Here is a 15,093-nt window from a genome sequence, read left to right as displayed (position 1 = left end):
AAAAAAAATTGTGAAAAAGGGTGCTTTCTGTTCTGACAATGACATTTGTATATGAATTTACATAGGTTTTCTGAAGCTCATAGTCATCGTGAAATACTTGATTGTCTTTATGCTATTTTCTGGCCAGAACCTTCCCCCTCCTCAACCTCCCCCCCAACTTTTGTTTTAACTAAACTCAGTTCCAGATGAGTTTTTACTAATATTTGGCTCAATTGTCATTTATTGTAAAACTGATATATAGGGCATGCCATACGCCCTATATATAATATGTATATTGTATTTCATGAATGCCACATGATGTATTTACAAATATGTTCTATATTGTAGAGTAAATAGTTCGTAAACCCATGGTACAAAGTCATTTTTGTTTAGGGTTTTTTTTTTCCTACCACAGAGCTTTAATGACTAAAATAAGGAGAAAATCTTGAGTGTGAAAACTGCGCACCAGAATGATGACATTCTCCCTCTTAGAGTTACCACTTCTCCTGGCTCTGATTTTGTATTAGGTGTCTTGACACATATGTGTCCCTCACTGGGTCCTGAACACATCTGATGACTTCATGACTTCTTTTACAGAATGGAATTGACAATGTCTTGCATAAATTTAAGAAATACTTATATAAAAATGCTCAACTTTCTATTCGCAAACTCTCAACTTTTTCCAAAAAGATGAAAAAGAAACGTGTTTGTGTACATGCCAAAAATACTCTGGTTTTTGTTAATTTATGAAGGAAAATATCAATACTTTTTCATATTTAAAATTCAGGTCTATTCTACAGCAGTTTCTCTTGAGTTTGACCTTTCCACGACTTCTTGAGGCAGGTATGTAAATGCTCAGATACTGTCATAATAATTAACATTTTCTTTTTGGATGCTCCGAGTTCAAAACTCAGAAAGTGCGTGTGTGTGAGAGAGAGAGAGATCGTCCATTTAACACTTTTGTAGGTTGAAATCTCTTTGTCAGAACTTTCCTACTGCCTTAGAAACATTCCTAGGTCACATTGGCCTCTGTTTTGCAGCTGTATTCAAACTCAAATGTATTCAAATTCATTTATTCTATTGATAGTTATTGGGCATCTTTAAGGGCTGCCACTACGCCACACGGAGTAAACAAGCCAGTTGAGGTGCCTGCCCTCATACATTTGTTTTGCTCTGTGAGAAATGAAAGCTCTGGGAGACCGACTGAAGTGTCCTCTCATGGTGATGGCCTTTATTTTCCCCACAGTTGAGATGGAAGATGACGACTTCACAGCCTCTCTGTCAAAGCAGAGCTGCATTACCGAACAAACCCAGTATTTCTTCGATAACGATAGTAAATCATTCAGCGGTGTATTAGACTGTGGAAACTGTTCCAGGTAATTTGTTTCTTCATTTCTGGACTAGTCCTGTTTGACTAAGAAATTGTATTCACTTTTATAATCGTCACAGAAAATAACGGAGGTTGTCTTTTGAGTGCGAGAGATCTGAATAACTGCTTTGAAAATAATCAGAGCTCTTCAGTTTCTCTGAAGGTTTTTAAAATTAATTCTAACTCTGCTAAGTTGTAATCCCTTCAACAGTAATAATTACGTGATCAAAAAAATTATACCCACTTTTAGGCAGAACATAGAGGAATTTGATTGTATTATATTTTGTCTAGAAGAATCCATATTAAAATTTTTCTAATGTTGAGATAGTTTCAGAGATTATTTTCTCTGATAAGATTAGAATTATATTTACTAAACAGGTTAACAAAAATATTCTTGGCTAGTAAGTTTTACTTGTAGTCTTCACTTAAATTTAGAATTGAATATATCTTTGAGTTGAAACTGAAAGAACTAGGAGAACATATCATTTCCTAAAATCAAGCTTAATGTTAGTCATCACCGCCCATAAAACATCTTGAAAACATTTTGGAAGAGATGGAGAGGTTTAATTTTGTTGTAATGAGAGAGAGAAAGGCAAGGTGGGAGATTTTCGAAGTTTTGAAAGGAAAGGGATAATCCGTGTCACAGGATCCCTGAGAACGGAGCAGAAAGGCACAGAGTTGGGACACTTTGTTTTCAGTAGCTGAGGACAGCTTGTTCTAGAAGAAATGTTAACAGAGAGAAGAGGAAAGATGAGGGGGTGAGGTAATCTGAGCAGCTGACAGGGATGGAATAGGTAGTTGCTAGGCGATTTGGAAAAGAAGTCTATAACAGTTAAAAATATATATTTTTTCACAGGGGGTTAACTGAAACTAGCACAAATTTTTAATAGACATGGTCAGTATGATTTTATGAGTTACTTTATGAAACCTGTATATCCTAGGAGGAGGAAGAGGAAAGGGGCAGAGTAAGGCATGTACTCAGAAAAAAGCAGACCGTATTGTTTCGAGATTAGTATATCAGAACATCACCTTCAGGAAACAGAACTGTGGCATGTTTAATGGGTACATCAGAAAGAGTTTAGAGTCTTTGGGCTTTCATTGATTGATGTTCAGTAATAGCAATATATACTTTAAAAAATGACTAAGGGGCTTCCCTGGTGGTGCAGTGGTTGAGAGTCCGCCTGCCGATGCAGGGGACACGGGTTCGTGCCCCGGTCCGGGAAGATCCCACATGCCGCGGAGCGGCTGGGCCAGTGAGCCATGGCCGCTGAGCCTGCGCGTCCGGAGCCTGTGCTCCGCAGCGGGAGAGGCCACAACAGTGAGAGGCCCGCATATCGCAAAAAAAAAAAAAATACTAAGTTAAACTGTAAAGATCATTATAAGATATTAAGTTAAATCATGCTTACATTTGCGCTGTGTAACTTTATGCTGTGTCCCAACTTCAGTAGGTTTAAAAAATAAATCCTATTCTTTGAAAAATAAATTACTCTTTAATGACAGATCTACATTTTTATTGTGGAAGGTAGAAGCAGCTTAAGATGTGGAAAAAAACACTGCATGGAATTCCAAGCCCATAATTCTGTCTATGCCTGTGTTGTCCCAGCTCAGTAGTGACCAGCCACAGGTGGCAATTTTAATCATCAGTGGCATTAATTAATATTACAGTTTTGTGCCTCAGTCACGCTGGTCACCATTTCAGGTGCTCAGTAGCCTCATGCGGCAGTTGTTTACCATGCTGGTTAAAGCGGAAGACGTTTCTGTCTTCACAGAAAGTTAGTTGAACAGCACTGATCCAGACTTCAGTCTGCCATGACTTGGGGAAGTGCTGAGCCATTTTTGTGCTCCTACTTTCCTTTACTGTAAAATAAGGCAACTTGGGCACATTTTCAGTGATAGATACCACAGTTCCCTAAATATGTAAAATGAAACGACTAGATGGTGTTCATTTTGCATTGAGGACTATCACTTAAGAAACAAAGGTCACACTTAAAGCATCTGTTGGAATTTTTTTAGTATTCATTTGAGAGATAGCATGTCCATGTTAATCAAACATGGTGATCTTTCTCTCCTAAAATCATTCAGTGTTACTGTTCGTGTAGGTGATGCTTTGTTTCAAAGGTCCTATTTTCTTTTATTTTAATGTGTAAAAATCTTTGAAATCTATTTTCTCATAATTTTTTCTGATTTTTAGAAGTATTTATTTTGCAGAATCTTCCACGTAGAAAAACTTATGAACACCAACTTAATATTCATAATGGTTGAGAGCAAAGGGACTTGTCCCTGTGACACGCGATTGCTCATACAAGCAGAACAGACTTGTATCCTTTGACATTGGAGAGGTTTGGAATGGAAAACCATCTTAAAGCTGTGCGTTTTTAACCTCATCGCGTTGTTCGTGCCCAGAAAGAACTATATCACAGAGTGCTGAGATCACCTCACAGAGGCAGAATGGACCCTCCACACAAAATTTCATTTGGATGTCAAGATGGATGATGCTACACATGCACCAAGAGGATGTGAAAGGCTTCCTACTGGTACCGTGAGTCTTTGTGGAGAGAGCAGTGCAGGTTCCCAAGTAGCCCTGAAAATGGCTAGAGAGAGCAGGGAGAAGTACCTGGCTCGGGGTTTTACGGTGGTTGGGGACCATGCTGGGCTTTTGCCAGTGCTGCCTGGGGCTTGTTGGCCCAAACTTCCAGGCAGTGCCAAAGGAGGGGACACTCACTCTTCCCTGTCAGCTCGCCCAGGTGTGGGACAGAAGGGAAAAGGGATTATTGTGGCATGAAAGCTGTCAACAGCCAGTAATCAAAAATGGAGTTGAATGTGGTCTGTACCTACAATGGAATATTATTCAGCCTTAAAAAAAGAAGGTAAATCCTCTTGTATGCTAGAACTGCCATGGCAGTAATGCTAAAAAGACTTCGGGTAGTAAATATGCTAAAAGACAGTGAAATGACCATTGAAGCATTGCAGGCAGAGGTTCGGTAGACTGCCTCTAGTTTTTGCTGTTTCTGGAAAAAAAAAAATAGTCCTCACCTATGTTTGGAACTGATGTTTATTACTAGGAATTAGTTTCTATTTCTGTCTTGCTAAATAGGAGGCACCAGGCCCTCCCTTATGGTCTTACGTGTATGACCCTGTCTTATATGCTACGTCATTTGCAGATTTCATCCACTTGTATTGTACAAATATTTACTGAGTACTTCCTCTGTGCCAGCGACCATGCTGTGTAAAGCGTTGATCTCTTCACACAGGCCCTAGACAGGAGAAAATTTGTGGCAGTTCAGTACTTTAAATCCCATAGTACTTGAACTGGTTGTGTGGGGCCAGAATAATGGCATCGGTTTCTCTGGCTTGCTTTGAGAAATAAGTGTGTTGCATTGTATTTTTTTAATTGTGTAAAAAAAAAAAAATGTAACTTCATATTCCTTAACAAGTTTCTTTAGCTGATGGTCCAGATCCTTGTGATATGGTGAAGCAACCCAGATACCGAAAAGGACCTGATGTCTGCTTTGATAACAATGCCTTGGTAAGTAAGACCAAACATTTGCTGTATTAAAATATATAACTCAATGGTCACAATAATTTAAGGAGACAAATTGTAGTTTTAACTCCAGTGTAATGTCTTAACCATAACCATAGTGTTTCTCATTAACATGACATACTTGCTGGTATACAGATTTTTTATTTCAGTATTTTTCATGGTTAGCATAAGCTTAACAGTTGCCTCTTCTGTCCTTTCCACAGAAATTGTACTTTCAAACACAATGCCGACCAATTTACTAATAATCCAAGATCACAGATCTGATGATTTTAAAACTTTCTAATGACCAGTAACTGACAGTAAACATTACTAATGGTATATGAGTTGCCCACCTTCATTTATATTCCAATCCTGAAGATATAACAGTTATTTTTAGTATAACATTTTCTGTGTTTAGTCTTCATTCAGTGTATTTAAAAACCTGTTAAATCACTATCGTCCCCTTAGTTTGTAATTGTACTTTACATGGTTTCTAATTCTGCCACCTGTTAGGTTTGTATTATTTCTCTTAATTGTATGACTTTTTATATTGTTTGAAACCTGGCCAGGTCAATAACACAGGGTTAAGTTTGTATAATTTTACAAAGCATATTTAATGTATGTTATTTAAGATGACTACTACCTTTCCTATATTTCTCTCATAAACACTATTTGGACTTACTGTGTATAGAAGCAGCTTCATGCTTTTCAAATTATTTTAATTTTTAAGAAGCTTTACTCTCAAGCATAAAGCCCATATAAAAATTTCTCACCACTTATAAAAAGTTAAAATTTTAAAAATAATATTTCTCAGTTCTCCAATCTGTCATGTCTCTTTGCATAAAGTGGCTTGCAAACATAAAGCGTTATCATCTGGGGAACTGTTTATTCTAAAAACATGTCAGATCATTTATCGATGAATGTGCATTTCTAGAGGTCGTTGTTTATTTAGAACAGATTTACCTAATACGTACTTATTTACTCAAATACACATAGCCACATTTGTTCCAAAAAAGAATAAGGCATTTCCATAGATGCATAACATGCAAGTAGATAATATAAAGTGGAGCAAAGAAGAAATAAAATCAGTGATGGGAATAAGGCTAAAAAAGCAAAATGTTTTAGCCAATAAATCCCAGTTATCTCTGTAAGGACTATTATTGATCATTCCTCTCTGAGGGGAAAAGTGATTCAAAGTTGCAGCTACTTGATTTTTTTTCATTATACAGTGAGCCTTAAATGAAATCCAGATATGAGGACTTCTGTTGTTCTGTCTACTATATACCTTCAGGAACTTTGGCCACGTCAAGTCATTCCCCAAAGAGTGTTGTTTGTGGGCCCAAGGGTAGTATCACTCATTAGGGAAACTTCCCTCATCAATTATTTGTCACCAAAGACTGAGATTAAATTTACTCAGATGCACTTGAAAGCTCATATAAAAACCATTACCCCCAATATTTTCACCATAGGTGACTATCTTTTTGATCATGGCATAATGCAGATTTTACAAAGACAAAAATTTCCAATACTCAAGTTCCTATAAATTATACAGTGGAGTGTGTGTGAAAGTACAACTTTTGCTCAGTAGCTTAATGTGCTAATAATGTCTTGTGTTTTTTTGGCAGTGGAATATTTTGGTAATGCTTATTTGCAATGGTCACTGTGAATCTGCTCTGGATGGAGGCTCACATAAACTGCTAACTGCCAGCAAATTGCATGAAATCTCATCTTGTATGTCTTCTGTGTTTTCCTTCCTTTTCCTGTACTTGCTACTTTGCCCGTTATTAATAGGATCAACTTATATGCACAACGAGTCGTGCCTGTACCATGATGTCAGCTCCTATCTTCATTTTACTGCAAGTTTTCATGTGGTGTGGATGGTCAGTCACTTTCTCTAATTTTTCTTTGTTTTTGCGTTTGGCTTGAAATTTTAAAAAGTAATCCATATCCCTAAATCCACTATAATAAATGTCCTGAAACCAGGTTATTAAAATGCCAGTAGTAATGTTGTTTTGAGAATAGCAGCTTTCAAATGTTACAGAAGTTTCTAATCCTGAACAGAGCATATCAGTTTCCTATATTTATTTAAAAATCAGTAATTTCTCATAAGCTTTTGTATAAAGATTAAGTCAGTGTGGAGAAAAAAAGTTTTATATGCTTCACAATGTCTTACTTTTTACTTATAAGAAATACCCTAAGGACAATTATTAGAGTTGATCATCAATTTGTTTCAGAAGATGCTAACATAAAATTAATGATCTGTTTCAATTTTATTAAGCATTATTCGGTACCTTCTAAGGTCATTATCTAATTTTTCTTTTCCTTTCTAAACAGATATGGTTTAAACAGCGTTTTTAGATTTTTTAGACATTGATATTCTTAGTGAAGTGCTTTAGTATAACTTACATTATCTAGGTGAAGATTATCATTATTTGTTACTCTTTGACAAATTTCTGAATTACATACTCAGTACGACTGAATAGATATTTTAGGGCCTGAGTTTACATTCAGGGTTCCATTTACAGTTTTGCAGTTTCTTTTTTATGGTCTGGAATCATAATTGTTGTAACTAGACCACTTTTGTTGTATTCCTTCTTCATTGCTGTCCAGGTATTCATTGGTTAGGAAACCACTAGATGGAGATGTGGCCATTACTATAAGTGCAGTGAGCTCATCAGAGGAGGGGAAAGTGGAGAAGCAGAGGGAGTGTCAGAAAAAACTAAATTTGTTCTGGGATAGTAAAATAATGGTTTTGAAGATTTAAGTGGTAAAGAAAAACAAAGCTAAAGTTTATCAAAGAAGAAAGTAAAGCAAGCCAATAACATGTACTATTGAGGAAGTTCATTATCTTATGCAACCATAACTGATAAATGCACGTTACTGGGTACATGAAAAATGAATATGCAGAATAAATGTGTGTATAGGTATGTATACACATACGTACATTAAACCTACCTCATGAATTAATGTGGTAAGTGTGTTAAGGTTCTCTGTAGGAAACTATTTGTTAGGGCTCTTATTCCGATTAAAAGAGTTACGTGTAGTATCTACCTGCCTAAATAATTTTAAATATGCATTTTCTTTGAAGCTGCTGTGGGTGACGTAAGTATAGACCTATCTAAATTCAAAAGTTAGCTATTATTTGGTGGATGTTCTTACCAGTGATTTGAACTCTTACTGTTTGCAAATAGTCACCCCAGGCTCTGGTTGGGGAAAGAAAGGGAGGAGAGTAAGGGTTTAGTAATACTTGTCTAAGAGAAAAATGAAGAGGATTTTACTCACTAGCATACCTGGTTTTAAAAAGTAAGCCTTGGGGTGAAATCATGACTATAACTATGGTTTAGACATCTTTTTCTTTTAATTAGTAATGGGAAAGAAAAAAAGAATGAGGGATTCTTAGTTGATATCTTTACTTAGAGTATTTTGAAAGAGATCCCTGGAAGGAAATCAAATAAAATTACTCATATTTTAGAATTACTCATTTAAAATTATTTAATTTTAAAATTAAATTTTTACATTACTCGTATTTTAAAACGTATGTATATAATGTTGGCACTGTATCCCTTTACTATTTTAAGCTGAAACCAGCTACCAGTCTGTTATTATTATCTACTACAATAATCTTTAAAAATCAGAGTGAGTTTTCTGGTCGTGGTGTTAGTGGGATTTTGGTCTCTTTCTTTAAGATAGAAAAAAATGCTGAGGTTTCTCCCACATCTATGCATTTGTGATTTAGAATGTTTTTAGAATGTATCTCATAATTTACTTCCATATAATAATTACAAGTCTTGGTAGATGTGGTTGCCCATGCAAAACACATGAGAAAACATGATCAGGAAACTGAAGGGACAGATTTTTCAGTGTGAATCTACATGCAGACTTCAGGGACTCCAAATAAGTTATCTGAACTACCACCTCCCAGACTGAAACAGACATATCTCATCATCACACAGAGGAAATGAACCCCCACACACACAAAAAAAACCCACTAGAAATATAAAAATAAAAACAATGGAAGCAGAGCCAGAGAGAATATTTTTCTTTCCATAACATTTCTAGAACATAAGGATGTATTTGACGTTAATACATCAGTGGGTCTTGTATGCGTGCTAATTTTCCATTCCATCAAATTAATACTTAACTAGAACTGGGGAGCTCTCCTGGTGAAGTGACAATTAAGCCTTTAAGTTAGTATTTTACGTTTACAGTGTTTCTAACCCATCAATATATGTAGTGCTTCATTGGAGTACACACTACTCATTTATCGAGTACTTACAGTACACCTACTGTGTATCAGGCCATTCTTCTATGCATGAGATATTTAAGATGCATTTATACTAAAATATAATTTTTTATCTCAAGTTCATATGTAACTCAGCACCCTGTTTTTTTACCTGGTTAACCTACTTAAAGGGAAAGGTATTTGAACAAAGAGAAGAGGAAGTGCAGAAGTCCTGAGATAGTAATACCTTGACCTGTTGCAGAGCAAGTTAGTGTTATCGGAGCAGTGTGAATGGTGAGGGGAGGGGGAGGAATATAGGATGAAGATGGAGAAGCAGGCAGGCTGCAGACCACCTAAGGCTTTTTAGGCCTTCATAAGAAATTTGGATTTTGTTATGAGAAATTTCAAGAAGAGCATGAAAGGATTTGATTTACAGTTTTAAGAAGACTGCTTTTTGGAGAAAAAGTTGTTAAAGGGCAAGAGTAGAAGCAGAGAGAGAGGTGAGGCAGCTTTTGCAGCAGTGTAGGCAAGAAGTAATGGTAATTTGGACATGATATGGTAAGTAGTAAGTTTGGGGCTATATTTTGAAGCTAGAGTTAAGAGGACAAGCTGATAGATTAGATTTGAGGGAAAAAAGGAGGAATCACAGATGACTTGTTGTCTTTGACCTGATCCATTACTCCTAGAAGTGTCATTCAGAAAAATAATATTTATTTGGGGACAAGTTTGAGATCTTTCTGCGGATCAGAAGGAGAGGTGATAGTGATCAATGAATGTGGAGGTCAGCGGAACTTTCAGGGCTGAAGATATAAAAGTGTGAGTTATTGAGGTTCTGGTCCAAGATGGCAACATAGGTTGCCTAAAGCTCACCTGAACCCACAGACCTACCAAATCTACACCTATAAACAGAGCAGTTCCCTCTGAAAGACATCTAGAAAGTATATAAATCTAGAAAGTAGATGAGCAACCCCTATGCACTGGGCAAACGTAATATACATCCAGATGGGTAGGAAAGGCTGAGGAACTTTATCTCCATAAACCCCACACTGAGCACAGCAGCATAAAATTAGAAGGGAACTCACAACACCCAGCTTCTCCCTGAGCAGTGAAGGGTTTAGATTGAACATCTGTCGCCCCAAGACTCTCATGGGGGGGTGGGCCCCCAAAACTCCTAGCTCTGAACGCCTAATGGTGCTTGTGTCCATGAGACCCACAGGACTATAGCCAACAAAGAAACAATTCTTAACAGATTCGCAAGGACTCACCATGGCTATCCTTCCAAAGCTCAGAGAAACAGGAGCCGAGAGAAATGCACTTCTCCCAGTCATTTCCTCACAGAGCTTATTTGCATACTTTAAAAGTTATTGCCTGCAAGTAAGGCTTCTAATTTAGCTCAGCTTTGGGGGCTTACTGCAAGACTCCCTGGAGACAGGGGAAGGGGTAGCCTATGCCTACTGACCCTCTGTCCCACTCCAGGTCAGTGGTGCCTTCCTAAAAGAAGCTTGTGAACCCACCTGGCATCCTGGCCTTTGAGGTGGCTGCCCAAAGGACACACCCCTTTATCACTTGGCTCTGGTAACCAGCAGGGCTGGCATTCACAAGCACCAAAGGATCCTGGACCATAGCAAACAAATAGTTCTCAACTGGCTATTCCCTCAATTCAGGACAGAGGGAGTGGAGAGAAATGCCCGTCTCTCAGTCTTGCCCTGAAAGAGGTCTTCTGGTATGCTTTGAAAGCTACTGCCTGAGAATCCGGCCTCCAATCAGCCTGTACCTGATGCTGACTGAAGTCTTCCCCACTGAGACACTGACAGATGTTAGCACGTCCTCAACTACGGGGATCCAAGAAGAAAAAGCCAATTCAAGACGGGGAGAGGTGGTTCTTTTATCTAATGCAGAAAAACCAACACAGAGAGTCAAGGAAAATGAAGACAGAAAAATATGTTTTAAAAGAAAAAGATAAAACTCCACAAACAGGCCTTAATAAAACAGAGAAGAGTGACTGACATGAGAAAGAGTTCAAAATTTGGTCATAAAGATGGTCACCATGTCCGGATAAGAATGCGTGAACTGAGAATTTGAACAAAGAAAACACAAGAAAGTACCAAACAGAAGGCACAGAGCCAAAGAATACAATACAATAACTATATTGAAAAACTCAGCAGTGAGGAGTTCAAATAGCAGACCGGATGAAGTGGAAGAAAGTATCAGTAAACTCACAAACAGGGCAGTGATTCATCTCATCAAGGAGCAAAAAGAAAAAAGAATTTAAAAAAAGAGTGAAGATAGCTAAAGGGACTTATGAGACAACATCAAGCAGACCGAAATTCACGTTATAGTGTCCCAGAAGAAGAAAAGCAGACAAGGGCAGAAAACTTTTTGAAGAAATAATGAGTGAAAACTTTCCTAACCTAGGAAAAGAAACAGATGCCCAAATCCAGGAAGCCCAGAGAGTTACAAATAAGAGTTATCCAAATACATCCAAACCAAGTGAGGAAGAGGTAATACCTCCAAATTCATAGTGAGGGAAGAAGTAAAACTGTCACTATTTGCACATGATATGATTCTGTATATAAAAAACTCCAGTAAAAAACTGTTGGCACTAATCAACAATTTGACTAAATTTCAGGATATAAAATCAACATACAAAAATCAGTTGGCATTTCTATACACTAGGATGAAATGTCTGAAAAATAAAACTGTCACACTCACAATAACATCAAAAACAATGAAACACCCAGAAATTACTTTAACCAAGGAAGTGAAAGTTCTGTACAATCAAAACTACATGACTTTCCTAAAAGAAATTGAAGTTGACACAAATGGAAAGACATCCATGCTGATGGACCTTAAGAACTGACAGTTAAAATGTCTGTACTACTCGAAGTCACCTTAGATTCAACACAATCCCCATCAAAAAACCAATGGCATTCTTCACAGAGATAGAAAAAAAAAATCCTAAAATTTGTATGAAGTGACAAAGTCTGCAAAATAGTCAAAGCATTTCTCAGGAAAAAGAACAAAGCCAGAGGTATCGAACGTCCTGTTTTCAGACTATACTACAAAGCTACAGTAATTTTTAAAATAGGGTAGGATACTGGCATAATAGACACAGACTAACAGAACAGAAGAGAGCCCAGAATTAAACCCCTGCATACACAGTCAACTAATATTTGATAGTGGAGCCAAGGATACCCAATGGGGAAATGATAGTCTCTTCAACAAATGGTAATGGGGAAATTGGATAAACACATGCAGAACAATGAAATTGGACCCCTATCTTACCGCTCACAAAAAATTAACTCAAAATGGATCACAGATTTAACACAAGTCCTAATACCTATAAAACTTAGTAGAAACAGAGAGGAGGCTCCTCTCAACAGTGGTATTGAGAGTGATTTTTGGATATAACACCAAAAGCACAAACAATAAAAGCAAAAGTCAGCAAATGGAACTACATCAAACTTGAACACTTGTGCACAGCAAAAGAAACAATTAACCAAATGAAAATGCATCCTACAGAATGCAAGAAAAATTTTGCAAACCATGTATCAGATAAGGGGTTAGTATCCAAAATATATTTAAAAACTCATAAAACTCAAAGAAAAATAAACAACAAATAATCCAACTAAAAAAAGGGCAGAAAAACTAGACATTTTTCCAAAGAAGAGATCCAAATGGCCAAGAGGCACATGAAAAGATTCTCAATATCACTAATCATCAGGGAAACACAGAACTACAGTGAGCTATCACCTCACACCTGTTAGAATGGATGTCATCAAGAAGACGAGACAACAGGTGCTGGGGAGATGTGAATAAAAGGGAACCTTTATACACTGTTGGTGGGAATGTAAATTACTGCAACCAATATGGAGGTTTCTCAAATAATTGAAAATTAATCTACCACATGATCCATCAATTCTACTTCTGGGTATATGTGCAAAGGAAATGAAAACAGGATTTTGAAGAGATATCTGTACTCCCACGTTCACTGCAGCGTTATTCACAGCAGCCAAGATATGGAGACAACCTAAATGGCCATCAGCCAATGGATAAAATAAGAAGTGGGATTTATACTTACACAATGTAATATTTTTCAGCCATGAGAAAGGAAGACAGCCTGCCATTTGCAACAACATGGATGGACCTTGGGCACATTATGCTAAGTGAGAAAGACAAGTACTGTGTGTAGAATCTAAAAAGCCAAACTCATAAAAACAGAAATAAATGGTGGTTACCATGGAATGGGGGTTAGGGGATAAGACAGATGTTGTTCAAGGGCACAGTCTTACAATAAGCAGTAAGTAAGCCCTAGAGAGCTAATGCACAGTATAGTGAATATAGAAAATGATTATATTCATCAAATATGCTAAGAGATTAAAAATGAATTATTACAACTACTAAGAAAAGGACAACTATGTAATGTGATAGAGGAGCTAATTATCACTTTAATGGCAATCATATTACAATACATAAATTATATTAACATGTATACCTTAAATTTACACAATGTTATATTTCAAATATATTTCAATTAAAGTAAAAGAGACCCATACAAAGACATATTTTAATTAAATTATCAAAAGTAAATCTGTGACAAAGGAGGCAAGAATACACAGTGGAGAAAAGACAGTCTCTTGAATAAGTGATGCTGGGACCACTGGACAGCTACATGTAAAAGAATGAAACTGGAACATTCTCTAATACCATACACAAAAATAAACTCAATGGATTAAAGACCTAAATGTAAGGCTGGATACTATAAAGCTCTTAGAGGAAACAGAGGCAGGACACTCTTTGACATAAATCACAGCAAGATATTTTGGATCCACCTCCTAGAGTAATGAAAATAAAAACAAACAAATGGGACCTAATTAAACTCCAAAGCTTTTGCACAGCAAAATAAACCATAAACAAAACGAAGACAACCCACACAATGGGAGAACAGATTTGCAAACAAAGTGACAGACAAGGGATTAATCTCCAAAAGAGAGAAACAGCTCATGCAGCTCGATATCAAAAAAAAACCAAACAACCGAATCAAAAAATGAGAACATCTAAAAAGACATTTCTCCGAAGAAGACATACAGATGATACGTGGAATCTAAAAAAATGGTACAAATGAACCTGTTTACAAAATAGAAATAGAGTCACAGATATAGAAAACAAATGTAAGGTTACCGTGGGATATGGGGGGGGGGAGGCCAGGAGGGGTAAATTTGGAGATTACTAACAAGAACCTACTGTGTAGCACAGGGAACTCTACTCAATACTCTAATGACTTATATGGGAATAGAATCTACAAAAGAGTGGATATATGTATATGTATAACTGATTCACTGTGCTGTACAGCAGAAACTAACACAACATTGTAAATCAACTATACTCCAATAAAAATTAATTAAAAATAAATAAGACATACAAATGGCCAAAAAGCACATGAAGAGATGCGTAACACCACTGATTATTAGAGAAATGCAAATCAAAACTACAATGAGGTATCACCTCACACCAGTCAGAATGGCTATCATCAAAAACTCTACAAACAATAAATGCTGGAGAGGATGCAGAGAAAAGGAAACCCTCCTACACTGTTAGTGGGAATGTAAATTGGTACAGCCTTTATGGAGAACAGTCTGGATGTTCCTTAAAAAACTAAAAATAGAGCTACCATATGATCCAGCAATCCCACTCCTGGGCATATACCTGGAGAAAACCACACTTTGAAAATATACATGAACTCCAATGCTCATAGCAGCATTATTTACAATAACCAGGATATGGAAGCAACCTAAATGTCCATCAACAGAGGAGTGGGTACAGAAGATGTGGCACATATATACAGCCATAAGAAAGAACCAAATAATGCCATGTGCAGCAACATGGATGGACCTAGAGATTATCATACTAAATGAAATAAGTCAGACAATGACAAATATCATACGATATCACTTATATGTGGCATTTTTAAAAACTGGTACAAATGAACTTATTTACAAAACA

General features: G+C 36.8%; 1 protein-coding gene across 2 annotated transcripts in view; it reads left to right on the top strand.

The window, feature by feature from the left end:
- Positions 1–15,093, top strand: part of CACNA2D1 (calcium voltage-gated channel auxiliary subunit alpha2delta 1) — a 515,294-nt gene that overhangs the window by 491,396 nt on the left and 8,805 nt on the right. Inside the window, exons 34-38 of one of the 2 annotated variants that reach the window (XM_060020339.1) lie at positions 767–822; positions 1,226–1,355; positions 3,557–3,666; positions 4,792–4,874; positions 6,660–6,748. In XM_060020339.1, coding sequence (XP_059876322.1) covers positions 767–822; positions 1,226–1,355; positions 3,557–3,666; positions 4,792–4,874; positions 6,660–6,748 — 468 coding nt within the window. The remainder of the gene's footprint in view (positions 1–766; positions 823–1,225; positions 1,356–3,556; positions 3,667–4,791; positions 4,875–6,659; positions 6,749–15,093) is intronic. The other variant, XM_060020340.1, reaches the window with a different exon arrangement.

The sequence above is a fragment of the Delphinus delphis genome, chromosome 9 (genome assembly GCF_949987515.2).
Source record: "Delphinus delphis chromosome 9, mDelDel1.2, whole genome shotgun sequence".
Classification (NCBI taxonomy): domain Eukaryota; kingdom Metazoa; phylum Chordata; class Mammalia; order Artiodactyla; family Delphinidae; genus Delphinus; species Delphinus delphis.
The sequence above is the reverse complement of the archived record's forward strand: the minus strand, read 5'-3'. Positions and strand labels throughout refer to the sequence as shown.